The 27,750-nt window shown below is 32.3% G+C and overlaps 1 protein-coding gene across 5 annotated transcripts in view; it reads right to left on the reverse strand.

Moving 5' to 3' along the window:
* The window catches only part of LOC127718280 (heterogeneous nuclear ribonucleoprotein L-like), a 30,573-nt gene extending 14,589 nt beyond the window's left edge, over positions 1–15,984 (reverse strand). For 3 of the 5 annotated variants that reach the window (XM_052224277.1, XM_052224275.1, XM_052224276.1), the window contains exons 1-8: positions 15,895–15,984; positions 13,325–13,434; positions 12,908–12,956; positions 7,901–7,939; positions 7,085–7,185; positions 5,819–5,897; positions 3,946–4,128; positions 2,420–2,483 (exon numbers count right to left, since the gene is read on the reverse strand). In XM_052224277.1, coding sequence (XP_052080237.1) covers positions 2,420–2,483; positions 3,946–4,128; positions 5,819–5,897; positions 7,085–7,185; positions 7,901–7,939; positions 12,908–12,956; positions 13,325–13,434; positions 15,895–15,957 — 688 coding nt within the window. In that variant the 5' untranslated portion in view covers positions 15,958–15,984. The remainder of the gene's footprint in view (positions 1–2,419; positions 2,484–3,945; positions 4,129–5,818; positions 5,898–7,084; positions 7,186–7,900; positions 7,940–12,907; positions 12,957–13,324; positions 13,435–15,894) is intronic. The other 2 variants (XM_052224278.1, XM_052224279.1) reach the window with 1 other exon arrangement.
* Positions 15,985–27,750: the final 11,766 nt, after the last annotated feature.

Here is a 27,750-nt window from a genome sequence, read left to right on the forward strand (position 1 = left end):
TATTGAGAACATCTGTAATTATGCATTTACTTCTGTATCCGAATTATATACTGTAGAAAATACATAAAATTTAAGTCTCTTTTCCAAACTGCTATATTTTAGTGTTTTCTTTTGGAAGATTGTCAATTTTGTAGATTCAAAATCAGTTTTCATTTTGCTCACACAAGTCAAATGTTCATAATGCAAAATTGTTTAATTTGTAAACTTAATATATTTTTGTTGTTTTATCTTTTAGAAATGAAACGTTTGAAATTAACTTGTCGTAAAAAAAAAAAATCTTAACTGTTTACGTTAAATGCTTTGTCGAATTACATGTAAAAAAAGTATTGTGTTTATGTTGAATTACAGGTAAAAAAGTATATCAATATTCAAAATGTTCTACAAATATATTTTGTGTAATTACAAAAATTACAATGTCATTTTTCAAAATGTATAAGCTGTCTTGTAAAATAGTTTACAATGTAATTGCTACAGAATGTACATGTGTAATGAAAAAATATAGAACTACAGTTATGTCTTTTAGAGTTTAAGTACAAATCGAAATTTTACTATTTTACATAGGTGAAAAATTGATGCCAAAAAATCTTCCACAAAATCATGTTTTTGTAAAAATAGGAAATGTTCAAGTCCCTCAGACTGAACTGTCTTTTTTTTTTACAAGAAAACTTGTTAGGTACACAGGAAGACCTATTACTTAAACAGATTTCTAGCTGAACTGTCTTGCCATTTCTTCAATACCTGAACCTTTCACAGAGAATCAGTAAATATCAATTAAGTCTTTTGTTTGACAAAATCCATGATCTCCCACAATGCTAGAGAACACTAAGGATGTGATTCAAAATGCCAGTGGAAAAGTGATGTTTTAAATGAAATGTAAAGTAAAATTTCTATTTGTACTTTAACTTACAGTTAATGGTTGTATATGAAGAGTTTCAATGTTCTTGTAACAATGTTTGCAAAAATTCAAGTTTCAATGTTATTTTACAAATCCTTGAAAATAAAAGCAACATATTTCAACAATTATTCATGAAAATTTTAGTAACCTGTATGTCACAAATAATGTTTTATATGTATGAAACTTTTAAAATGTCAACAACAATACAAAACTAAACTTCAATGAATAACAAAAAAAAAAGGTCAAAGGCTCAGATCCAGGTATTAAAATAGAGAAGCCATTTACGAAAAACTACACCGAATGCCAAAAAAGATAAAAGATTTTTGAAGTCTAAAAGGACTAAAAAATATATGAATTTCAAATGTGTCCTCTTGTTCAAGATATAAGCATTTATTTCCATGAAATTTTGATTTTTTTGCCATAATAGAAAATACTTGACAGAAAGCAAAAAAAAATATTACTTTTCCATCATAAGGTCTTTTGCTGTAAAACTATGTCCTTCTAGGAAACAGATATAGAGTTCTATTATTGTAAATGTAAAATTTGACACTGGATCCATCCTTAACACATTATGACAGACATACCATTGACAGATGTAGTTTCCTCAATACCATTTTTTTTCTCTTAAAGAAAGTTAGGATGAAAATCAATTCATTCTTTCTATTGTTTGGTAAGTTTTTATGAGCTATTTCAACATGATCAGGAATTAAACTTCCCAGGTGGAATAAGGAATATAAAAAAATAATAATATGAAGTTTAAACTGTTGACACAGAAATATGTCTCACATGTATGTAATCTTGAGAGTAAAATGTAAATGTTGAAATGAAAATAGATACTTGAACATGTAAATTATGAAAATGAACCATGACTAAAGGTACAGGGCCTAGAAATTTCTGTGCAAATAAGATATGCTTATACAACTGCATACCAAATATCATTGACTTATCAAAAGTGTTTCCCTTAAAACTGATTTAATCACAGACTTTAGCATGTTAACTAGGCAAACGTTTCAAAGTCAATAGACCAAGACTGAAGGGGCAGGGTAAAACAATAATGTGTCCATAGTACACGGATGCCCCACTCGCACTATCATTTTCTATGTTCAGTGGACCGTGAAATTGGGGCCAAAACTCTAATTTGGCATTAAAATTAGAAAGATCATATCATAGGGAACATGTGTACTAAGTTTCAAGTTGATTGGACTTCAATTTCATCAAAAACTACCATGACCAAAAACTTTAACCTAAAGCAGGACAGACAGACGGACGGACGCACAGACCGAATAACATACTGCCCCTAGGTGGGGCATAAAAATCTCCATGGAAATGAGATGTACTGATAGTTATACAACTGCATACCAAATATCATTGACTTATCATTAAGTGGGTCCCCTTAAACTGACTTAATCTCAAACTTTAACAAATTGTTGCTGCTGCTGTGGGAAACAACATACCCAAGTTTCGCTTTTTTGACGCCATGTAGATTTTGTTGAAAAAATGGGTACAACATATAACAAATCTTACCTAGATTAGGGTTTGTGTAGTCCCAACTTTCTGAGTCATTTCTGATTACATTGAGTCTTGTTTGCTAGAAAAGAAGAAATAAATTTTTCATACAAATTAACATACAACTACATGCATTGCCAAACTTTGTCAGTTAGAGAATTAAATCACAAGCGAATTCCAAGAACCGACCACAGATATTATTTATTCTTTCAAAGACAAAAAGTACTAAGTAGTAAACAATGACTATCCAACACAATTTCTGAAATGGACCAACTATCCTGCACAATTTCTGAAATGGACCAACTTTCTGGCACAATTTCTGAAATGGACCAACTATCTGGCACAATTTCTGAAATGGTCCAACTATCTGGCACAATATCTGAAATGGACCAAGCACATTAACATGAGGCGGAATTAAACTATTTTTTTTTGTACTTTGACTGTATGCACAAGAATGATAAGCATAATTAGACAGAGACCAAATCTGAACCAATATGACTTTGAGATGAAGAACTGCAATAAAAGCGCTGTTCCTTTGCTTTTTGTGGTTTTTTTTTGCTGTGCAAATACTGATTTTGTGTCATGGATGGATACCACATATCCGTTGTTTTTCTAAATTTATGCCAACTATTTAAATGGTCAAGTGGACTGTCTGAATTTTTCCTTTTCCTTCATTGTCAGAACAATTTTATATGTTATACAATTGAACAGAATCATTTATATACATATGAAGATACAATTTCCAATTAAATGTGTGTGACAATTGCTGTAAATAGAAATGCAGTGTTTTCTGAATTAAAACTGCAAAATGTTAGTGAAATCGCAAAAAGACACCCCTAACCTTTTTTGATCAGCAAATATCACTGTCACGATTGACCTTCGTGTGTAGATTCTATAAATAGAATGTTTATGTGCCTGTCCCCAGCCAGTAACCTTGTAAGTAGATGCTTTTCTGTCATTTCAAGAATTTGATATTGAGTGCAAATATTTGATAGTCTGTTAAATGTGTCGGACAGTCCACTACTTTTTTTCGATTGCTGATTTAGTTTGACATATTGTAGAGACACCAGTCTAGTGTTGACTTCTAAATGTCATTTTGCTTTTCATGTTTGGTTTTGTTGCTGCCTCCCCGACATATATATTTTTCTATTCATATCCAGTGTCATTTACATGAAGGTCTTGACGAGGGGTCCTCCATTTTTGTATTCTTAAAATTTCTAAGTAATTTTTCTTTATTCTTTATATATTATTCCCATTTTTCTCTTTTCTGGCACCCCATTATTCTCTGTTCTTTATTTTTTCGGCCTGTTCTTCTCCATTAATTTTTTTTAACCCATTTTTCTGTAGTCTAGCCTATCCTTCTCTATTCTGAAAACCCCATCAAGACACTCTTACATGTACTGGTCTTAGACAAAATTTACCAAAATTGTGTGGTTATTCAGAGTTTCTTAGGAATTTTAATTTGCATCTTTGATTAGACACAAATTCTGAGAAATTATTCAAGCAAAAGAAATCATTTTTTTGTGGTAAATCATAATTCTTACATTGGCAAACTCAATCTTGAGTGTACAACAACCAGAATAAATATCTGCTCCATTCAATGCCTGCTTGGCCCTAGTAGCACAGTCAACATTCTCAAACTCAATCATAGCTTGGACACCATTCTTCTTGAAGATGACTATTCTCAACACTTGACCATGGGCTGAACAAATTGTCTGCATAACATCCTAAAAATAGAGAGAACAATTAAGGGCTATTCAATTAAATGTATGTGGGAGGGTAGGAAGGGAAGTTTAATTATTTAATGTGGGTCATGGGTCTTTTTTCAGTATGCGTCTAATAACATTATGCAAAATTATCTAAAAATTGGTTCTTGGTTGTAGGGATATTTTGAAAGTCCCTTCCTACCCTCCCACATACATTTTAATGGAGTAGCTCTAAAATAAACTCCCCAAACTAAGATGCAGAAAATCATATTTCATTGGTTACAAAGATCAACCAGGTGGTTAAAAAATAATTGAAATCACATTTGGGTTTATCTCCTGCAAAAAAAACCCAGATGATTACAAGTAGTTCAATTGGCAGCTTATTCATTGTTGACATGTAAATGGTAGCTTCATTGACAACAATGACATTGTTGTCCAATCAGATCATAGGGTTTTACACAAGAGTTTAAAAACCATATAGGAGAAAGAAATGCTTCCTTTGTTTGCCCATGAGTTACAATTACAAAGAATCTCCAACATGACTGACTAATCTTCATTTTATTTTCATATTTAAACAAACTGGTTTAATATCTAAAAGGAGAAAATATGATTAGTTCCCAATATGTCCACTATTTCTGGCTAAAATTTCAAATTGAGATTTAATGCCTATTATTGCAATAAACCAGTCAACTTTCAGACTTTTACTCAATGCTGCAAACCTAGCAACTCATCACAGCTATATATGTCAGTATTATTCAGGATTGTTAAAGACAATATAACTCGTTATTTGGTAGACCAATCAAAACTTTGTACTTAGCAATGGCTGGCCATCATCAACTGTTAACACAGAGATATGTCTCGCCTATTTGTTATTTTGATAATGCAAATGTTGAAATTAAAATAGTAATACTTTAACATGTAAGTTATGCAAATATTCAAAGTCAATGAACCATGACTGAAGGTATACTGCTAAACTATCTCCATGGAAATGAGATGTGCCAATGTTAATACGACTGCAAACCAAATACCATTGTCTTTTCGTAAGTCGTTCCCTTTAAACAAACCTAAACACAAACATTAACTTGTAAACTATGTAAAAGTTTCAAAGTCAATGAACCATAATTAGGGGGTGGGGTTATATAAGCTCCATGGAAATGCAACTTGCAAATGCAAATACATTTGCATACCAATTATCATTGACTTTACATTAGTGATTCATCTTAAACTGACATAATCACAAACTAATACATGAAAACTAAGCAAAAGTTTCAAAGTCATAGACCATGAATGAGGGGGCGAGGCCAAATAATCTCCATGGAAATGAGATATGCCAATGCTTATACAACAGCATACCAAATATCATTGACCTATCACTAGTGGTTCCCCATAAACTGACCTAATCTCAAACTAATACATGTCAACTAAGCAAAGTTTTAAAGTCAATAGACCTTGACTGAGGGGGCGGGGCCAAATAATCTCCATGGTAATGAGATGTGCGAATGCTAATACAACTGCATACCAAATATCACTGACCTACCACTAGTGGTTCACCATGAACTAGACCTAATCACAAACTAATACATTGTTGACGCTGCCGTTGCCGCCGGAAACAGCATACCTATGTCTTGCTTTTTGACTCCGTCAAGGTGAGACAAAAACTGTTGTAGTTGAAATGAATAATTTGTAGACCAATCAGAAATGTTGTACTTACCACAGTGATTGGATATTGTGGATTCAAGACTGTGAATAATAGTATATGGTTTGGTGGTCGATTAGGGTCATCTCCCATCCTGTAAAAAGTAATGAAATAATAATCAAGGAAGTTTCCTTTATATTAAAATATAGGGATCTAGATTTTTACCGCTGCATCAAGCAGTAATTGATATTTATTCACTCAAGAATTATTTTTTTTTATATTTAATTGTTGAGAGTGGAGGAATATCTTACAGCACAGAAAACAGTGGAATCTGGTTTCCTAAATGATGTTGGCTAATTTAAAGTTACTGCATCAATAATCTGATAAAAAAAATCTGTTCCTTCTTTGAGACGTTATTAGTCTCGTTTTCCTGCTGTTAAAATAGTAAAATCACACTAAAGGCAAGAAAATTTGACGCCACAATTGAATTTGGTCAATGAAGAACTAAGAAAACTGAATCACACATTGATTTAACAAAGAAATAACTTGTTGGGGAAAGCAAAACTTCTGCTTAAAATTAGAAATACTAATTCACTAGTTCTGTAAAATTCATTAACACACATGATCTCTGATAGGTAATATAATTCCATAAAATATGTTATTTGTGCAAATTTTCTAAATATTAATAATTGATCCGTTTTTTATTTATGCTTGAAGTGCATACTTGTGTGGTTGAATGGTTTGGATGATATACAATTCTAGTCCAGGCGAACTTACACCTCTGCCTTAATCCGCAGGCGAACTTACACCTCTGCCTTAATCCGCCCCAGATTGCGCACGTTTCTTAATTGTTATGGTAAATACACAATGGCAAAGCTGTTACACATGAAGTGAGCTCTTACAGAAACATGTGATATACATTATTACCATTTATAAAAAATATTCATGTTGATATTGGTCAAAAATGGTTCAATGGGTGCCAGAGTTGATGTTTAAGAAATGCAAAAACCTGCTGAGCTCACTTTCTAGGCAATGCCAAGATTATATAATAACTACTGTAAATTCAGAATTTTTTGCGACGTTTTTATTCTATTATTGCAAGCGGAGTTTCCCAAAAAATAAAAACTTGCATTTTAAACTTTTGCTGGCATCATTTGTATGCAGCATTTACTGAAATCACAATAAATAATTTTACAATTTTGTCTATTATTCAACACTGCAAATATTTCTGAATTAGCATGTACAGTATATAGAATTCTACATTCTAAGCTATGCCTAGATTATACAATAATAACTATATTAAAAGAATTTTCCTGACTAACAAACGGTTCTACAATTTACATGTAATTGGGATCATTATACCCAGGTGCTGGCCTTTGAATTCTTTGACTAGTTGAGTAGTTGAAGAATGCTGCTTGCTGTCCAACATAAATTGGATTGTTCTGAAAATCAATATAAAACGGTCATGTTATTTGATAATAGAGTCAAAACAATTCATCAGAAATTCCATTTTCAATTTTTATAACTGTTTGTTTTATTAATTTTGCTTTGTTTAATTTCAGCAAAACTTGTTCTTAAATTGCTAGGATTCAACAATTAATACATATGAAGAGAGCACAATCATACATAACCATTACCAATAACTGAATATGTGTGTTTGACTGAAATCAAGATGTCCCTAATAAATACATGACCTTTCAAAAAAAATGTGTTATAGTTGCTTAATCAATATACTATGTGAAATCTATGTTTTTACACACTAAGGTCATAAAAAGGTATGTGTTTAGGGTTTTGCGACCGACCCTAATTTTGAGCACAGAGCCTAACATTTTTATGAGTATTTTTCTCTAAAAAAATTAACCAAACTTAATATCAGTTGTGGTCAACGCCAAACTCATTTTGTAAAAATATGAGACATGCGAGACAGAACTGATAAAAAATTTTGTGAAACCTATGCAGCATTTGTTCATTGATAAACTAAAGATATTCGAAGTTTAGGTTTATTAGTATGTAAAATATCATAACAAAACTCTGAAAAACACAATTTTTTTCAAGATTGTGTCAGAAAAAAAATCTAACCTATGGCCCCTTTAATTTTTTGGAAGGAAACCCAAAACACACATATTGTTTCAGGCCAAACAATTTTTTCATACTTACCAAGGAATAGTTGACACAGTTTTTTGCTCCAGATATATCCTGTAGAGAAAAAAAAAACAATTAACTTTTAGTTTACATTCATAACACATTTCTGGTAAAATATGAAAGAGTTCTTCATGTTCTTGTTATTCTAATATGTGTTTCAATTCAATTTCATACAAAAAAATAAAAATAAAATCCAAATTTAACTTTTTTAATAAATATGATGCTTTATACATTTTCTTGTAAAATCATTGTTATGTTGAGTTTCAGCAGTTAAGATCTCTAAGACTTACTTCTTGTTACAGCTCTTTTATAAAAGCATGCAAAGCAAACCTTTGATCAACTTGCTTGCTATGTTTGCTTGGATGTTTGCAAACAATAGGTAGGCAGAGTTTCAGTCTGTTTTGTATATACTGGAATTTGATTAGACAATAAAAATTGACATGCAATGAAGTTATGTTTATTGTCCAATCAAATTCCAGTATATAGTAAACAGACTGAAACAGACTACCTACCTTTTGTTTACATAGAAGAGCTGTAAGATTTTTAGGTAATTTATAGTCTTACATTATGGAGCATGTGGTTCACCCTTAGTTTTTTTTGGAGGAGTTCATGTTATTGACACGTGCACTCAACTGAAATTTTTCTGTGTAGCTAGTGTTTTTAGGACTATTGTTTTATCATTTGTTCTTTTTCTTTGGGTTATAGTATTATCTTTTTCCTTCCACTTATGGTTTTTGATTGCCTCCTTGGTACCCTATCCCTTTTTTACTAACTCTGCTTGGTACTTTTCCCCTTTTTGACTAATTCAAATTGACAATCTTGCATGCTTTTGTGCATAGTTTAATGTACATGTATATATTAACAAGTAAAACTGTGAGCTACTGCTCACTGATGATACCCCTGGTGAAATATTTTGGTAAACAGGAAGTTGTTGAGTGATGAATCTGAAAACACATCACACGGTATAGCTGACTTATATAAACCCTGAAACCAAATTTCAGAAATCCTTGTCAAGTAGTTCCTGAGAAAAATGTGATGAAAATTTTCAACTTGGCTATCATATGTAAAATAATACAAGTGTTGGGTAAACAGGAAGTTGTTGAGTGATGAATCTGAAAACGCATCACACAGCGTAACTTACTTATATAAACCCTGAAACCAAATTTCAGAAATCCTTGTCAAGTAGTTCCTGAGAAAAATGTGACGAAAATTTTCAACTTGGCTTTCATGTGTAAAATAATACAAGTGTTGGATAAACAGGAAGTTGTTGAGTGATGAATCTGAAAACACATCACACGGTGTAACTTACTTATATAAACCCTGAAACCAAATTTCAGAAATCCTTGTCAAATAGTTCCTGAGAAAAATGTGACGAAAATTTTCAACTTGGCTATCATGTGTTAATAATACAAGTGTTGGGTAAACAGGAAGTTGTTGAGTGATGAATCTGAAAACGCATCACACGGTGTAACTTACTTATATAAACCCTGAAACCAAATTTCAGAAATCCTTGTCAAGTAGTTCCTGAGAAAAATGTGACGAAAATATTCATGGGATGGACGGATGGACTGACGGAAGGACAGACAGAGGTAAAACAGTATACCCCCTTTTTTAAAGCAGGGGTATAATAATAAAACAGTATACCCCCACTTTTTTAAAGCGGGGGTATAAAAATAAGATGTGGTATGATTGCCATTGAGACAACTGTCCACCAGAGACCAAATGACATAGAAGTTAACAACTACAGGTGACAGTATGGCCTTCAACAATGAGCAATACCATTACCACACAGCAAGCTATAAAAGTCCCTGTAGTATGCAGTGTTCTCCCCAGGCCAATATGACGCTGCCGTGCCGCAGCGCCTTCATAATATTTTTGTAGATCCCACAGCGTCTTAATTGGCCGCTGTTCCTTAATACTTGATCCCGCAGCGTGTTAATTTTCACATTTTCATTATAAATGTTGGTTAAAATTGTCAAGTTACTGATCACTGCTGATGGGTCAGTCAGTGTTACACAATAACTGATAATTAGTTTTACCTGAGCCACGCTTATCTCAGCCTTATCAGACTATGTTATCAGGTAATAGCATAAACGATCATCAAGAAGATAGATATTTTTTGAAGAAAATTAAAAATTTAAAAAACTTCAGTGCAGAAATTGAAGAAATAGATCGCAAATACATTGTATTTACGCATCGTGTGTGTGATCACTTGACCATTTATATAACGAATTTTTTCATTGGTCGAGAAGAAGAATATGTTTAAACACGACCAATGAACGTGTGGAATACACATGATAAATTTGAATACACATTGCTAAAGATATTTACGATGAAAACTATGAATGAAAGTATTATTAGTTGAAAAAATTAAAATAAAGTTTGATTAAAGATAACGAGGAGTGATTTACTTTAATAGAAAGTGAAAAAATGTTGTTTGCAAGGTAAATTCGTCTGAAACTGTCATATTTTTAGAAATAAAATGATCATTGAACATCGATCGTGAATCCGTGCGTCGGGAAATATGTGACAATCAACACGGGTACAGAATCCCAGCAGCTTCTGTATAATGTCACTGGTAAATAATTTCAATGGTTTTAACTTTAATGAATTTGTAAAGTTTTGTTTATATCTATCTGTCAAAGATAGGATTAAACAATTATACGCACGGAAGCGTAATGTGAAACTACGGAAACTGGTCAGCTGTTCATTTATAAAAAAAAAAATTTGTTTTAAAAAGTTGTATACCAAATATCTTAACCATATTCGATTTTATTAATTCTGAATGAACATGTTCTCTGCAAATAACAAAGGGGTGAATTATAAGCAAAAGGTAGATGATGGAAGTAGAAGTTTTTTTCAGACCAATGACTTCTAATGAAAAGGGGAATACACCTCCGTCTACACCAAGGCTTCCAAAACGGTCATATATGCCGGACATTTGTATAATGTCCGGTAAAAGTCCGTCTGGGAAAAGCATAAAACGGTCATCTACTTTTTAGTTTTCAATGCTTTCTTAAGAGACGGTCATTTTAACATAATTTGCGATCTTTTTGACCCAACATTTTGCCTTTAACAGCCACACATTTCCGGTCATAAAGGTGACATGCTCATTAAGTACTATCAAAACAACCCCTACTTTAATACCTTCTCATTTTAATCAAGGCTAATTAGTTGTCGAACAGCTGAAATTTACCTGTTCAGGTGACAGGTAAACTATTTTGAACCGGACATTGATCGGTCTATTCAAAGTTATTTTCTTACATTTCAGCGGTTTGCATCTAATTAATTTAGTCAAAAAGATTTAAATGATCAGAAATACGTTTACAAAATATGATTTGATGAAAAAATTAAAAAGGTGAAAATGAAAAATTGTCATAACCACGTTGTTTGAACCAGAGACATGTCTCTGTTTGAATTAGTACACGTGTGCGCATGTGTGACATTTAATTATGCTTCCTAATTTCTTCAAAAAAAATGCTTAAATTGTCATTGATACCTTTATCTTACGTTTATTTCGAATATATTCTTGAAGAAATAACGTAGAAAGATTTCATACTTTGCAAACATATACGGAATTTACATATCCGTCTCTGGTCCATGTTTTACCATTGTCAAGATAACATCCGGTATTACTTCATAAAACGAAAGTAAAAGTTTTTGACAACGTTATTTTGCACAAATAAAGAGGCTAAGGCAGATATAAGTACTCTGAAGTTGCACACTTCGAATGATGCACTGCCAATTTAACAGTTTACGTCAGAACTTCAAATTTGAACCAAAGAAAGTTTAATATCGTTTTTTTCAATGTCAATCATTGGGATGGCCAACTTGGCAACTGATTACCATAATTGCCTTTTGTTTATTTTGTCTTAAGGGATTAAAATCGGAATAATATATAAAATGTCCGGCTGGCTAAAAATAATTTTGGAAGCCCTGGTCTACACTGTCAGTATAAGCAGATTTCATTGCTTCTCCTAATCCCAACCAAGCTCAAGTTATAGCAATTGATAAAAGCAAGCACCATGTACAGTTTCTGGTTTCAATGACAAGTGGCTGACTGAGTTTTCATGGCTTAGAAATGTTAAATAGGGTATAAGCAAAAGTTATTGTGAGTGGGGGTTTAATTTTTAACCCTGAAGAGGATAAAGACAAAGTTGAGGAACAGATCTAGACTGTCCAACAAAATAACACTATCTTGAAACAATATCCCTAGAAGGAGCAGAGAGTAGAGATGAATATTTATATTTTGACTTCTTTAATTGACTGAATATAAATAACTTTTGTGTTTAAAATCAATTTATTTCATATATATATTCTTGTAATTCATTAATACTCTGCATTATTAAACACATAACACAAAGCATTATAATTCATATTGCATGTCACGATTTATGACTTATTGCTTCAGATCACAAAAGTTCACTCTAAAAAAAGAGTTACACGCCCTTGAATTTTGCTCCTTAAAAAAATCCTGGGGAGAACACTGGTATGTCAACCCTAAGTATGTTTAAATACACACTGTAATTTTAATCCTATATACTGTTCATTAGCCTGCTGTGGACTAAAACTTTTTTATTTTACCCTCAGGTTTTCAAAAAATATTGAATAAAAAAGCAGAACTTGTTTTTAAAAAAGTAACGTATGAGCAAGTATTTAGATGTAAAATAGAAATGTGTCACTCCATATTGTTTTCTAACACACAATTAAAAGTTAAGCCCACTCTTGTGTCATGCATGTGCCCATTTTTTGGAATGGAAATGCAACTTCTACATATTTCATAAGACTTGCACATTTAATATTTTAGAAAAAAATGAGTAAAGGTTTGGAATTGAATTCAATATCTAAAACAAAAGTGAAGTTTAAAATGAGTGCGCAGGACTGACATGGAAGTAATAAAAATCCAATTCAGATGAAGTGTGTTCATGGCTAACCTGTGCTGTTGGGTTGCAATCTCACAAGACAAATTTACCATTTTTATACCACCAACTCTTATTCATATTAATTCAATTCCATACTTACAGCAAATTCAACTAGAGCCTGGTGTCTCTTCCCCATCATCATAATGTAACTGTGAAAAGAATACCACAATAACTTAACATGTGTTTCATGAACGTATACAAACATCAACTTTTATATATCATTTTTCATTGCATTTCAAAATGTTTTTAAAGAAAACATCAAATTAGTTACAGACTTCCACTGACATTCATGACTTATTGGTCAATGTCAGTGGCCAACACCGCTAAAATAATTTTGAACTTCACTTGTATTAGGACTCCTTTCATAAGATTTGTAGTACAGCAATGTATATGTCCAACCATACTGTCACCTTAGAAATTTTCCTTTTTGCATAAATTGTTGCTTTCAAATACATGAAGATGGTAGGATATACATTTCTAATCAAATCTTTAACATTTGGACACACATGAAACATACTTCACAGTTCCAAAATGCTGCACAGCCTGCATCAAATCTGCCTCAGTGATATATTCTGATAATCCCCTAACGTGGACCACCGGTGATGGTTCAGGGTTGTGTCTGTCTTCCTAAAAGTAAAAGAAGGAATTCCAACAATTCAGAAGACAAAATAATTTAACACATGTGGACAAATCAAACATGCAAATTTGAATATTTTAATAAGAATTATACATTTTGCGCAGTAAATTTTATTTTTAACATTTTGTCATTTCCCCCCTTCATGTTGGGAGTAGGCGAAACTTCTGGGAAGTCTCTTGTCCCTATCCTTTACATTAGACATACCATTTATTTTCTTTCCTCATAAGAATTGAACCGAATATACAAAGGAATAATCATTAACAGTTTTGAATTCAATTTAAAAAAAATGTTTGATGGTTTAACTGGATAGGCGATGGAAATGACAAAATTTACACGAGCTGAAATGTACGAAACAGGTTATTCCACCAGTATATAAACTCCGTAAAACTTGACTGATCTGGATTTCCATACCTTTTGATTTATTTTACAGCCCTCAATTTAGTCTACTGAAATGGTCGCCTGGGCGACTTTAAAAGCTGATTGGCGACCAAAAATTCATAACTGGTCACCATTTGGGCTATTAGAATATTGAAGATCTGACGACTGTTAATTTTTGGAAATTAAGCCCTGATCAGAGTTTTAAAAAATCGTCTGAGCGCTTGACTGTTACACAAATTTATACTGTATTTCAAGCGCCCTTTAGATTTAAGCTTGATCTTGTCAGCGCTTTATTGCATCAGGTAATTGTAGGTCATTTGTAAGCATTGACTGAAAATGGCACACTATCTTCGTATTTTGCACTCAGTCACAACTTTGACTATAACATGCCATTTGAAAGAAAACCATTGGCATTGATAGATTGTGTTTATTGAAAGCACATGGTCAAGCCTCGTTCTCGATTTCGTCAGTACACAGATGAAACACGGTCGGTGACAATTTTGTAACATGTTCTCATAGATTCAATAAAATACCGGCTACAATTTCGCAAACGATTTCAGACGTTCACTTGATCGATGGGGCAATCACCAGTGCTTCTGCTCAAGTCCGATAAGAATTTTACTAGACCATGTAGACTGGGGCTTCGTACTACCGCTAAACGTCGCAGATTGTTAGAAAACATGTACATTTGTACATGTACAATGAAATAAAATTAAATAAATCATGTGGTTATTTTACAGCTGATTTATACAAACTATTTTCTACACTCAACAACATAAAAACACAGAACAAAAACTTAATACTTTTATTTCACAAGGGTTGTTTAGCTAGAAAAAAAATGTAGGCAACCTGAAATTATTTCCTGGCCACTGAAACTTTGAGTTGACCACTAATTTTTCATGTCTGGTGGCCAGTTGGCAACCTCATTTCAGAAGCTACTTTGAGGGCTGTTTTATCCCAAATTTGGGTTTCAGATTTTATGGAGTTTATTTTGATTTGTATTAAATTCTAGAGGTGAAGGATATCTTGTGAAAGGTTTGAAAAATGTGGGTCATTGTCAACTTGGCTGCAATTGTAACTCAATTCATGATTAATTTACTGAATAAGAACATTAAAAGAAAGATTTTGCAAACATTTCTAGCCGTCAGTGAAAATTTCATGGTAAAATAGCATTTAGGTCTCAAAATATTGCATTGAAAGTGCAGCTGGAAAAAATGCCTTCTGCTATATGACATAGAAGGAATTGAAGGCATCACAGCCAAAAAAAAAATAGCCTTTCAAAACGTCATTATTATTTGGACTAAGGTGGAATGGGTGTTAGCTTTGCTTCAAGATATTATCTGGTAGTGGTAAGTGGCAACCGTCAACTATACTGCCTCATTTTTACATTGGATGGCAATTTTTGATTCTATGGAACATTTGTGAGTAAGTATGAAGGACATATATTTTAATATATAAGGAGTTATATAAAGCATTAAAAATACATAACAAACCTATTTTAAAGTTTAAACACTAAGATAAATTTATCGAATATCGGAGACAGAGGGTCAAAAGTGGGTCTCATTGGGGTCTAAGCGTGACCCGGGATTGCCGATTTTTTGAAAGCGTGACACGTGAAAGTCAAATTATTGTGCCGTGAAAACGGGAAATGAAGTCTAGCAGGACACGGGAAATTACAAAAAAATTAGATAGCTTACGTACATAGTGTAAGCGGGATACGGGAATCTGACAAAACAGTAAGCGGGATCCGGGATCAGAACCCCCCAATGAGACCCCCTCAAAAAAATATTCGAATTTTGAAATTCTATTCATCATTTGAAAAAATCGACGAACTAAAACACAACCGTTGAAGTAAGAACATAAAAATCATATGTCAAAGGATGAAAGACAAATGCCAAGAAAAATAAGAGACGAAATGACAAAAGTTAATTCAATAATTATGGTAAATTGTCTCCCCTACCCACGCGGTCAAACTTACGATCCTAGTTCCAACATATTCGTATTGCACTTTATAGAATTTGTACTTTTATCAAAAGATGGATTGATTTATCAAAATATAAACAACAACTTACTCTGTCATAATGTGTATCGTCAACTCTTTGTCTTTTGTTAACATGACCCTCGTATCCGGCCATTTTTCTTGCAAATGTGCTAAGGAGAGAACAAATACCGTGACAATGACGGAATGTTCCTTAATCCCGGAAAGTTCGATCATGCCAGGGATTAGGGAACAGTCATTATCGGCCGAAGGGATCGGATCAAATTAGCCGAAGAAAAAAATGTTTACAACCCCAATCCATTGGATATTAATGGATAAAAGCGTTCATCGCCAGTTTGCCGTGTAAAATATGCCCAATATTAAAAGGGACCATTAAAGCACTATGTGGCAAATACGTAAAAAAGTGTTAAAGCACTACGTAGTGAATTATCCAAGTATAAAATAGGTGAAAAACACCACTTAAACAATAGATACAAGTATGTTTAAGCTATATATAAGCACTACTAATCAAGCGAATTGGGTAGTAAAATGTGTCCGTGTATGACATGACTTGTATATATATGATCTTGTATAGAAGCATGCCCAATGCTACGCCCTCGCCCCCTACCCCGACATCTGTTTCATTCTACTGGTATGCATGTCAGAACTGCAATATAAAGTTTCTAGTTCCATGAAGTGTTGTTTTTAATTTAGTATGGATTCCATAGTTTATGCTTTTGTGTGTATATTTATACTATTTACTTTTTGTATGCACACGTATAAAAATTGCGGTTTTTATCCAACACAATCATAGGTTTGAACGTTGTTTTCAATTTAGACTTGTTTGTATTTATACTATTTATATACGCATGTCACAGTCAACCAAGTTCTGATATAGACCTGGGGACTATTATACTAACGGGATTAGAATCTTCTTCTTCTATGTATTTAATTTAGCTTCCTATATAGCATGTATAGTCAGGAACACCTCTAATAATATTAGAGTATAAGGACAATTATGTAGAGAAACTTTTGTTTTTGTAAATGTATTTTAACAGACTATGTACTGTCAGTACAGCATATGTAGACTTCTTTTTTGTGAATGTTACTTTAAGAGTAATTTATACAGTTTTGGCTTTTATTTTGTTTAATTTTACAAACTTATATTATTTACATATATAGGTGTTATGTATGTCAAAAGCAATAGCTGGATAAAAATAAGTGATACTCAAAAGGATTTAATTTACATAGGGAGTTAATGTGTCTTTAATTATACATGTGGTATTAAACTTATAACTTATAAAGCTGCTTCGGCTGTCAAAAAATCATTTTGAATTGGTCTTGACTTCTAAAAGTAGTATTCAATGATTAAAATCTAAAATATGTCTCTTTCGTTATATACTTTTAAGAATAAGCTAAATCAAAATAAAAATAAGATTATATACCCAATATTAAAATCCCTCTGTGACATTTTTTAAAATATTTGTCATATGTCCATATTAAAAGTTAAAATTTTAAAAATTATTAATATTAAAATCCAAGGGGAATTAATAATATGATCCAAATATATATGGCAAATTAAAAAAAATTAAAAAATAATAAATTTTGGCATCTTATAAAAGAAAGAAATATTAATCGTTTAACCTTCCCCAGCTTCACTTGAATATATATGAATTCTTGCTTATAATATTATTATCATAATAGTACACTTATGCCACCGTGCTTGTATACGGGTAATTTGTGATTCCTCATGAAAGAAGAAGAAAAAAAGAGACATTGTCCCCCTTCCGTATTCTCGATTAGAATCTCGTAGGTTTTTCCTTATGATATACCTAATTACCGGACTCCACCAGATTTTACGAGACTTGCGAGGATTTGGAGTGAACTTGATATCAACGGCCGTGTCAATATACTATGTCCAAGTATAGCCCTACCTTTAAGTTGTTTAGGTATGAATTTATTTTATGGAGGTAGTTTATTCCTAGTACATGAAAGTGTGAAGTGTTCTAGATTTTCAACTACTGCAGCCGAAATATTTGTCAACACGATTTTATAACATCCTCTTCGTATATAACCATATTTTGGGACTATTATACTAGTAGTGCCAGCCATCTTATATTCTAATCGTTGCGCAAATCTTAAGACTTTCTACACGATCCGGTACATATTAAAAATTTGCTGGTTGGTCTTTTTCATAGCTGCTTATATAAAGAGATAATTGGTGTGCCGAAACCAATTTAACACAAAACTCCTTAAACCTGCTGTCATAATCGCTTGCTTTATCAAGACGGAGATGATAACATTTTTTTTATCATTCTTTTTTCATTTGATTTTTTATATAATTATTTACCAGAACGTTTTCCTGTGAACTCTTAATCAGTATAGTCAGACCGTTCAAAACAGCGAAGAGCTTTTGGATCTTATAGTGTTTGCAGGGGAGGTACGTTGCTGCTGGACTTTCCACTGTTGATAAAGTCAGTTTGTTTTCTTAAACAGCGATTAAAACACATCTTGTGTAAAATTATCATTTTCGGCTATTCGTTATAATTATTATTGGAATAACTATTTCATCGTTCGCCAAAATCAATTGATGATTTTTTTGTGTTTTGTGTTTTTTGTGTTTAAAAACTTTTTTTTTCTTCATCGTATTGTAGAAATGAAACCAGGATGTTCTTTCCAAGTCCGTACCAATACCTTCAGAATATTACAAAATTTTGCTCTACTCTATTTTCATTTGTCACATTTTTCTCTATTCTTTATAATTTAGCACCCCCATTATTCTCTTTTCTTCATATTTTTGGCCTATTTTTCTCTATTTTTAATTTGTTAGCTCTTTATTCTGTACTTTTTGCTTAGTATTCTTTATTCTGTTAAACAACCCAGACCCTCACAAAGGCGTTTGAAGTAATGTCATTTGTATGTGGATTACACTAGCAACGGTACGGTTGTCACTAGGGGAGCAACTTTTCACCCGTAGTTCACCTAAGTTCAATCCAAAATAGTGGATTTTGTGTTACTGAATCTTTACTTTTCTGTGTGGTGTTTTGATGAACTGTTGTTTGTCTTTTCCTTGTTTTTCGTTCGTCCATGGTGGTCTTTTTCTTCGACTCGTGGGTTTTAACCCCCCCCCCTTTTTAATATAAGTAACTGAAGTTGCATTATACATATATATTACATTTTGAAACTATATTGTTGGATTCGAACTTCAACATTTCAAAGTATAGACCCAAACTGTTTCGTTCGTATATTTCTATTCACTCAGAATATCTTTTGAAAAGATAAAGTACACGGATGTCTGTGAATCCAATTTTAAATTCAAAGACAAACCATTTCTAAAACGATGAAAAATTAATATTTCATTAGAAATAAAGTCGTTATCTGATATCAAATAAAATTTTATGACAGCCATGAGTATTGACTTACATATTGTTTGTTTGTATATATGAGGGTCTGGATGGGATCCTCCATTTCTATATTCTTTGATTTTTAAGGCCAATTTTCTCTATTATGACGTTGCGCACGGTATTGGTACCACTGAGCCAATAAAACAAGGATGTTAACGTTGTTCCAAAGAACGTTTCAAGCGTACAAGCTTTTCACTTATGTGAAAATGCCACTTAAAGTTAACGTTGAATTTACATTCTTCTAAGAAGTCTTCATTTTGCAGAGATTTTCGTAGTCGCTTTATTATGAATTTTCATTTTTCCATGCCGGGGTTAGCATTAAAAAATGCAAACATTGATATCCAAATTTCCATAGAATTAAAAAATATTTAGCGTCTTTCATTTTCAAAATTCAGAATGTTTTGAAACTTCAAAACTGATTTTGATACAATGAGCGAAACAAATGCAGGGAAAAACGGACACTACCTTTCTCTTATGACATGTATGAAGAGCGTGCTTCCAAAATATTATGTGCATATATATCTGTATTATAAGTTTCTTCTTTTTCTGAAAATTTAGCAATGTTCTTTGTGCCGCAAGGCTTCTTCAATCTTGGCTAGTAAAATTGTTAATACTTTGTTTCTTGTTTCTGTCTCTGTTCTATCATACGTTTCTTTTTGTCACGTTGTTGATGATGGTATTTTCTCTCCCTCAATGTGTCTTTTTAAAATCTGGCTAATATTCAAATGCTTCTTAATTTGATTATTTGAAAGATGTTGATAGACGATAGCCTGATATTTTTCTTTTCATAATCTCATTTTATCTACACTTTATTCATAAGATGTCCGTTGTATTCATTTTTTTCTAAAAAGAAAGTCGCTTATACTGGTGTTATAATTCATATTTCATATACTATCGGTTTAACTCGAACAATCATCATCAGATGCGTATTAGTTCACGATTTTGACATCAATTACGATTTTGTGGAAATTGTTTAAAATTGGCAATATTTTTTGATAAATCCCTTAAGAAAAACTTTATAAAATATGCATCACGTTTGAAATAGAAATACTTGTTCTTGTCCTGCTATTGTCGATTTTCAATATTTTAAGGTAGAACGGGGTCTAAATAATTATTTTTTTATTGCAGAAAGCTGCAAATAATCGATTAATTTTTTTTACTGTTATTGTTAGCAAGATTGAATGATGAATAAAAGAAATTAATTTGTAAAATTTTCATTAAAAAAGAATAAATAATGAGCTTATCTTATGGTTACATCTTTTTCATTAAAAAAAAAAAATGTTTCATTGATTGAAATATTTAAATCATGATTGTTTTATCAGGCAAATAATCCAGAATGTTTATAATTTATTTTATAAAGGAATTTACAATACATTTACCTATCTTGTGACGAAGTAAGAAAACGACCGAGAACGGGTATTCCGTTTTGTTTTTTATGCTTTCGGAGAGCATATTATAAGAGCTGTCTTCTCATATATAAATTATTTAAAACTCTATTTTTTGGTTTTCTTTATATTCGTATAAATGTACATTTCCCGTGTATAATCCTTACAAAATCTGAACATTTTTCACAAACTAAAGCTCTAAAAAAAGGTCGGCGATCCACACTTTTATTATGTTTTTGAAATTATAGCACTTTAGCAAAGAATGAAAAACTCTAACCTTTTTTATATAGACCCCCCAAAAAAGCTACATTAACTGATATTTGATCAACAGTAGGCTGAAACCGATTTTTAAAAATATACTCATTTTGTTGTGACAAGATATATATTATTTAAGTACCTGCTTTCGTAAATATACATGGATCAATGTTTTCTGAAAGGAAGTACTTTGGACAAGGAGTGCATTTCATGTACGTTTTATTCTATGAATTGTTGTTTTAGCGCTTCCAATTTCAAAATATGACTGTGTATCGGTTAACACTAAATTTTCTTTGACATTTTTAGACCGTTTTCAAACGGGTTATTTTCGGGTTTCGGGTTTCGGTTAGAGTGTTTTTAATTTTAACAAGTATAAAAAGCAATATTCCAGCCATTTTTGTGACGTTCTGCGAAGAGAAAAAATAAATCTACTATGCACAAAAATGAACTTTTACACAAGCAGATTGGTTGATTGGTTTATTTGTGTTTAACGCCAAATTCAGCACGATTGGCTATTTCGTGGCGTTCAATTTTTATTGTTGGAGGAGGCCGAAGTGCTCAGAGAGAACCATCGATACACACAGCAGACATTTTGTGGTTGATTTAGTGGTGAAAAAGGAAACTATGGTGTCAGTGTGTGCAGTATATTTATTGTATTTAATATTCTCTCATAAGTTTTTCTATAAATTGGTTATGCATGCAAACAATGATGTACTTCCCACAAAATATACGCTTTCAAGAAATATGAATAGACATTTTTTTTTTGGAAGATGTGGGGTAGAGTGCATGGTGACTTTTTTCTAAAGGGAGCTTAAACTAGGTTAAAATGTACTTGGGAGTATCTGTAAATTATTACACTGGACCTGCTACATACACAGTTGCGTGCAATCCATAATATTTGTCGGACAACTATTACCCTAACACTCAAATTAATGTAAAAGACAAGTTTCAATTAACATTTTAATACTCGTCCATCGCAAGCCAATGTAGCAGGCAATTATGTTGGAGATTCGAGATAACAAACTCCATTATGCCACACATTACTTCTAGAAGTAACAACCTTCTTTTTCATAAATATGTTGCTAGGTAGATGATACAAGAATGTTCTACTCACAGTAAACATATATATATTTATACTACTACATAGAGCTAAGAATATAAGAACGGAAACAAAATACCGGCTCTGCAAACTAGCTAGAAAAATTTATTCACATATATAGTTCCACAATTCTTTAATTACAAAGCTAGGAATTAAGGTCAGGGTGTATAGCTTGGTTGTGAGTCGTTTATAATCTGGCTAAGGGAAAACAATAAGATGAGCTCATTTATGAATGCATTTTCATTTTCACTGTATGTTCTTTTTCTAAAAGTGAGACTGTGTATGTAAACTTGTCTCACATTTTTGGCCTCGGAGCCTGGTCTTTGTCAAACATCCGTTTTAAATATTTCGTCATATTTAAATTATTTATACAATGTAGATCTACTTTGATGCATATTTAAACAAGATCTTTATTTAATATAGATCAGATCATTTTATAAAATTAATTGTATGCCAAATATGCAAAAAATATATAGTTTAGCGTTATCATGACGTGAACGTCCAATTACAGTTATGGGGACATATTATTGGACATCTTAGATCGTTTCGTATTTTATACCTGCAGCTCAAACAAAAATATATATCACATCATTTTAGAATAAATTAAATGTATTTTCCGTTCATATCGGTTAAAGGGTGTTCAAAATTGGGGATCAAATAAAATTTCGTTTAATAAACAGCCTCTTGGTTATTCTATGCGTCATTTTATCCATCGGGACATTTTATTGGACACGGGAAAACTGACGATGTTTTGAAAGTAAGACTGCAGTTATATAGTGATGACTTCATAAAGCTTCTTTAGGACATGTATAAATTTTCTGATATTATTAAAAGCCACTTGCATCTGTTATATCTTATAATAGTGAAGGCGGAAAGTTTTTATAGGAGCTGATCAGCTAAATGGGGCATTTTTTTCTCTTCCTAAGCTCAACGCTTCTGACAATCTTCTTTCACTCACAGTTAAAAACGTTAATGAAGCTATTTTTCATCAATTGTATACAATACTGTTGTAAAATGTTATCTCATTTAACCTACTCACTAGTCCGCATTATGATTTCAAAGACACACACACAACAAAATTGTAACAGCGGGACACCCTTAAAATGACGTTATGGCCGTCGAAATGAGCAAAGTTTTTCTTTACATAATATACAAAGCACAAATTCATATATTTTATTGATTTCTCTGGTTTATTTCCTTTCGAATGATATGCTGATCATAGATATATATTGTGTAAGAAAAGAGCGTGAATTGGATTAACCCGCTATCTAACGCATTTTTTCAAAGAAGCACCAATAGCGTGCACAATACAATTTTTTGCCCATGATTTTCTGTTTATATTCTTCTTTAAATTTCAGCAACCCATTATTCTCTATTCTTTATACTCAGCACCCCTATACTCTCTATTCATTATATTTCAGCACCCCATTATTCTCTATTCTTTAGCTTTTGGTCTGTTTATTTAACGTGTTGTTTTCATTTTTTTTTGTAGATAGGAGGCAGTGTATCTGTGTATGTTAATGCTATCTTCCAAAGTCGATTTGCTCATGGTAGATCATAATTTAATTTATATCCCCATTACATGTTATATGTTCGAAGACCTTCCGTCAGGTATATACATGTATTGCTTATAGATAAAGGGAAAGCACCACTGCAAATGTCTTGTCAAGTTAGAGCGGAGTTGTTTGCTTATTGATAGATAAACAAAATAGTTCGCTGCAAAACCTACGACTAGTAGCGATAAATCACTGAATTTTTAAAATAGATTGTTACATAGAAAATCAGACTTAAAAAGATGACTTGAAACATTCACATAATTGATAAGAATTCTGATACGATAAAAATAATTGCAATTAGGACAACAATAACTGCAGACCGGTCTATGTATATTTCGTGGGCGTTTAGTTTCTGTACGTTGGATAGTTGGGCTACTATAAGTTATATGGTTCGCTACTGACCCCCTACGGATCCATAGAGGGTTAGTAAAATCCATAGGGGGTGAGGCCGAAGGCCGAATCTCCTATGGATTTTATTCACCCTCTATGGTCCGTAGGTGGTCAGTAGTTAACCGTATAACGAATTTATCGCCCGCGATACTTTTTTCCGCTGTGTTTTGTAGAGAAATAAACAATTAAACACAACAACATTAATAGATGACGTCACTATTAACAGTAGACGTGACGTCATGAACCCTCTATGAAATTTACTAACCCCCTACGGATCCATAGGGGGTCACCACGTGACGGCGTTAAACCAATCACAACGTGATAATTTACCGGCGGTGCGATAAAAGAAGTTAGTTTTGCGCTTATGTAAATTGAACATATTGTAAGGAAAACAGTGGTAAAGATAAAAATTATGGAACCTAGAATAAAAACGTATTGGGACAAAAACTCGATGACCCATTTTTCAAAACTGATTTCACAGAATTTTGCTTTCTCTTGGAAATGAAACATAAATCTAAAAGGGAGATAATTTTTCAACAGTATGATAAAAGTGAAGTGATAATGTTTTTTCAAAAACAAATCTCCTGCTTACGATCGGCAATGCTATAACAACATTGTTTTCAATATAATGGAATTTTATGCAACTGTCATACAAGTGAGAAGTTTACCTAGCTATAAAACCACGTAAAATCCACCATTTTCTACGTAAGGAAATGCCTGTACCAAGTCAGGAATATGACAGCTAATTTCCATTCTTTTGATGTGTCTGAGCTGTTGATTTTGCCATTTGATTATGGACTCTCCGTTTTGAATTTTCCTTGGAGTTCGGTATTTTTGTTATTTTACTTTTTATGTAAGACAAGCAATGTTGTAAGAGTCAACATGGTCAATGATATAGAATGAAGTGCGGAAATAGGAACAGTGTACAACCAGAAACGAATAGACAATTAAAACGGATATCTGGAAACAATCCTGACTGACATATCCTCTCGATACTCCAACTGCTGGAATAAAAATCCGAAATGTTTTGGAAAGAATAGACAAATGGCACCAATGGTGTCTGAAAATGCTAAAGCTGCAAGAATGATTGTTGACGGGAAAATAAAATCTTTCTGCAGGAAGGCTGTTATAATGATAACGTTTAAAGCAATAGCAAAATAAGTGGTCCACAAATCTGGGTAACTAAAAAGAATTCCGATTTATAAATTGCGTGATGTGCTTCTGAAGATGACGAATTGTTTATATTATCATTTGCTTCTGAAACTGACAAATTAGAAACAGTTACATTTGCTTCTGAAACTGACAAATTGTTCATATGTACAGGCTAATATTTCACTCAAAAAGTATTATTATTAGCCTACGATGAGTATAACTACCTCTTTCTATCAACAGAATCCATTGTTTTTACAGGTGAGTGTTTTACATTACAATACCAATAAGTGTTCTTCTGTACAGTTTATTGTGATAATGAAAACGAATACATGTATAATTATTGTTTACAGATATGTCTTCTACTGAACTATTATTTTTTACTGACTTCACAATTTCCGCTATATTTTTTCTACAAAACAATGAAATGGAAACACTGAACCAAACACTATTTCCTAAAACAAATGAAAGTGCGCGTTGCCTTTCCATTTACATAATTTAGCAAGTACAGGTATATATGTAAGCACGTCCCCATATGATATGTTTGTTATTGAAGCCTTATTTGTAAAAGTCACAAGTAACCTTTGATAGTCATTTATTTAATCTAGTTCTATGAGCACAGATTAAAGATTATAAAATGTCCTGTCATATATAATTTAGAAAATGTAATCAATTGATCATTATTTACAGCAATGTTCGTATTTATAATGGCGGCAATCGTTATTCCGATTGCACGAGGTTGTTCTATGTAGAATTTGTCTTTTTTTTCTTCATTTTCCCACGTCAAATTAAATGCAGCTCAAATTTTACCATCCAGCAAGGTAGAGATAACAAAAACATACTGATGATAAAGGTAGCAAGTGGGAAATCTAGTGAACGAAAACAAAAGAAAATTCACTCTTCTTATGATAGAGTCGAGAATCTAATAATAAAACAATGCCGGTGACGATACTGATTAAAAGTTATTTCTAAATAATAATTGTACATTTTAAAGAAATTATTTGTTAAATTGTGTTATTAGAAATATACATGCAAATACACGATGTTTTATGTTCAGTATTTATCGAGATAATTGCATTAGAAGCTTGTGAAACTGAAATTTAAAAAATGTCAATCTTTGCTGCATATTGATAAAAAAAAAAAATGGAAAAAATCATGTATATACAAAATCTAAAGATCTTTCGGGTCACCAATTTTTGGAGTGTTCCACAAAGTAGCATGTTACAATTTCCAAAAGTATACTTATTTTTTCACACCTAAGTTATCGAGCACACCGGTCTGCTCTTGTCACATGTACATTCAATAGAGAAATATTATCTTTTCGTGAATATAAAAATTCAAAAGTATGTCTGTGCAGGTTAAGAAATTAAAGATAAATATTCTTATAAAGTAGGTATCTTTTTACTATTTTTTTATGCAATTTTAAGAAAAGGTCGTCTCGATTTTTGTACAGGTATTTGCGGTCTTCTCGATCTATTCACATTCAATGTTTACATCGAGATAAGGTCCGTTTGAATTTGCTTTGTAACTTAATTTCAAAAGTGCCAATCTTTGCAATCGATTCCTTTGGAATTTTTTTCCCTGACTTTCTCTAGTCTAGATGTATATATAAACACGGATATTAGCATGTTCCAGAGAGATATACAGCCGGTAGAAAAATAAATTGAAGTTGGTACTCTAGGAATTTATTCGCACATCAACATTTTAAACCCATTTTACATCAAGCTTCTATAGCCGGCTTTACTCGTTGTTAGCTACTTAAGGAGGGAAATGATAACATTAAATGGAAGTTTTGTTTTTATTGCAAATCATTTCTATTTTTACTATCTACTAGAACGTTTTCCCGTGGATCTATTATTGATAGCGTTCTTGCTAAAATGGGACAAACATTGCGAAGATCTAGGGCGTGTTTTATTGGTCTCTTCTGCACATCTCCAGAATGTCTTCTGGTGAAGAGTTCAAAAAAATGAATCTGGACCTCTTCTAGAGATATTCTACGGAAGATCATTAAAACAAAAATTCAATTTGCCGTGGAATATAGCAGATTTTTGTTATGTTGGATGACATAAATGAAGTTTACGATGACTTTATAGAAAGTTAAGATACGTCCGGTAGACATGACTGCAAGTGTGCTCTGTTCGTGACATTTTTCTTTGTTCTTTCCTCTAACTCAATTTTGCTAGACAAATCTGGCTTAAACCCCCACTATTTGATTTTTAAGAATAGTCTTAAACTGCACAAAAATTCGTCAATGTTTGTCTCGAATATGATCAAAAAGGACATCTTGTCTATCCTTTTTTTTTTTAAAGTAACCAAACTGGATTATTTTTGTATAAAGCAAAGATATCGGAAAGTTCTCAAAATCATTTTTTTTCTCTGGTGGTCCTTGAAGAAAATCTTCTGGTCCTAACTATTATTTCTATTGCAAAATTTCGATGGTCAAAACCTTCGGACCACCACTTTTCAAAAATTTTCCTTGTATATGTATCAATATGCAAGTATACAATGTATACCAGACATTTCTCAGACTGTTTTTCTTTTCTTTTTTTTTAATAAATCCGTTGGTTGTGTACTGGTTGATACTTCAGTCTGGGAGAACAAGATTTATTTCAGTACTAGTTGTTATTAGCTTTGAACAAACTTCCAGTAATTGCATACTCTTATTTCGGTGCTTTGTGTCTATTGTCTTAATGTAAGTTTTTTTTGTGTGTC

The sequence above is a fragment of the Mytilus californianus genome, unplaced genomic scaffold, assembly GCF_021869535.1.
Source record: "Mytilus californianus isolate M0D057914Y unplaced genomic scaffold, xbMytCali1.0.p SCAF_10, whole genome shotgun sequence".
Lineage (NCBI taxonomy): Eukaryota > Metazoa > Mollusca > Bivalvia > Mytilida > Mytilidae > Mytilus > Mytilus californianus.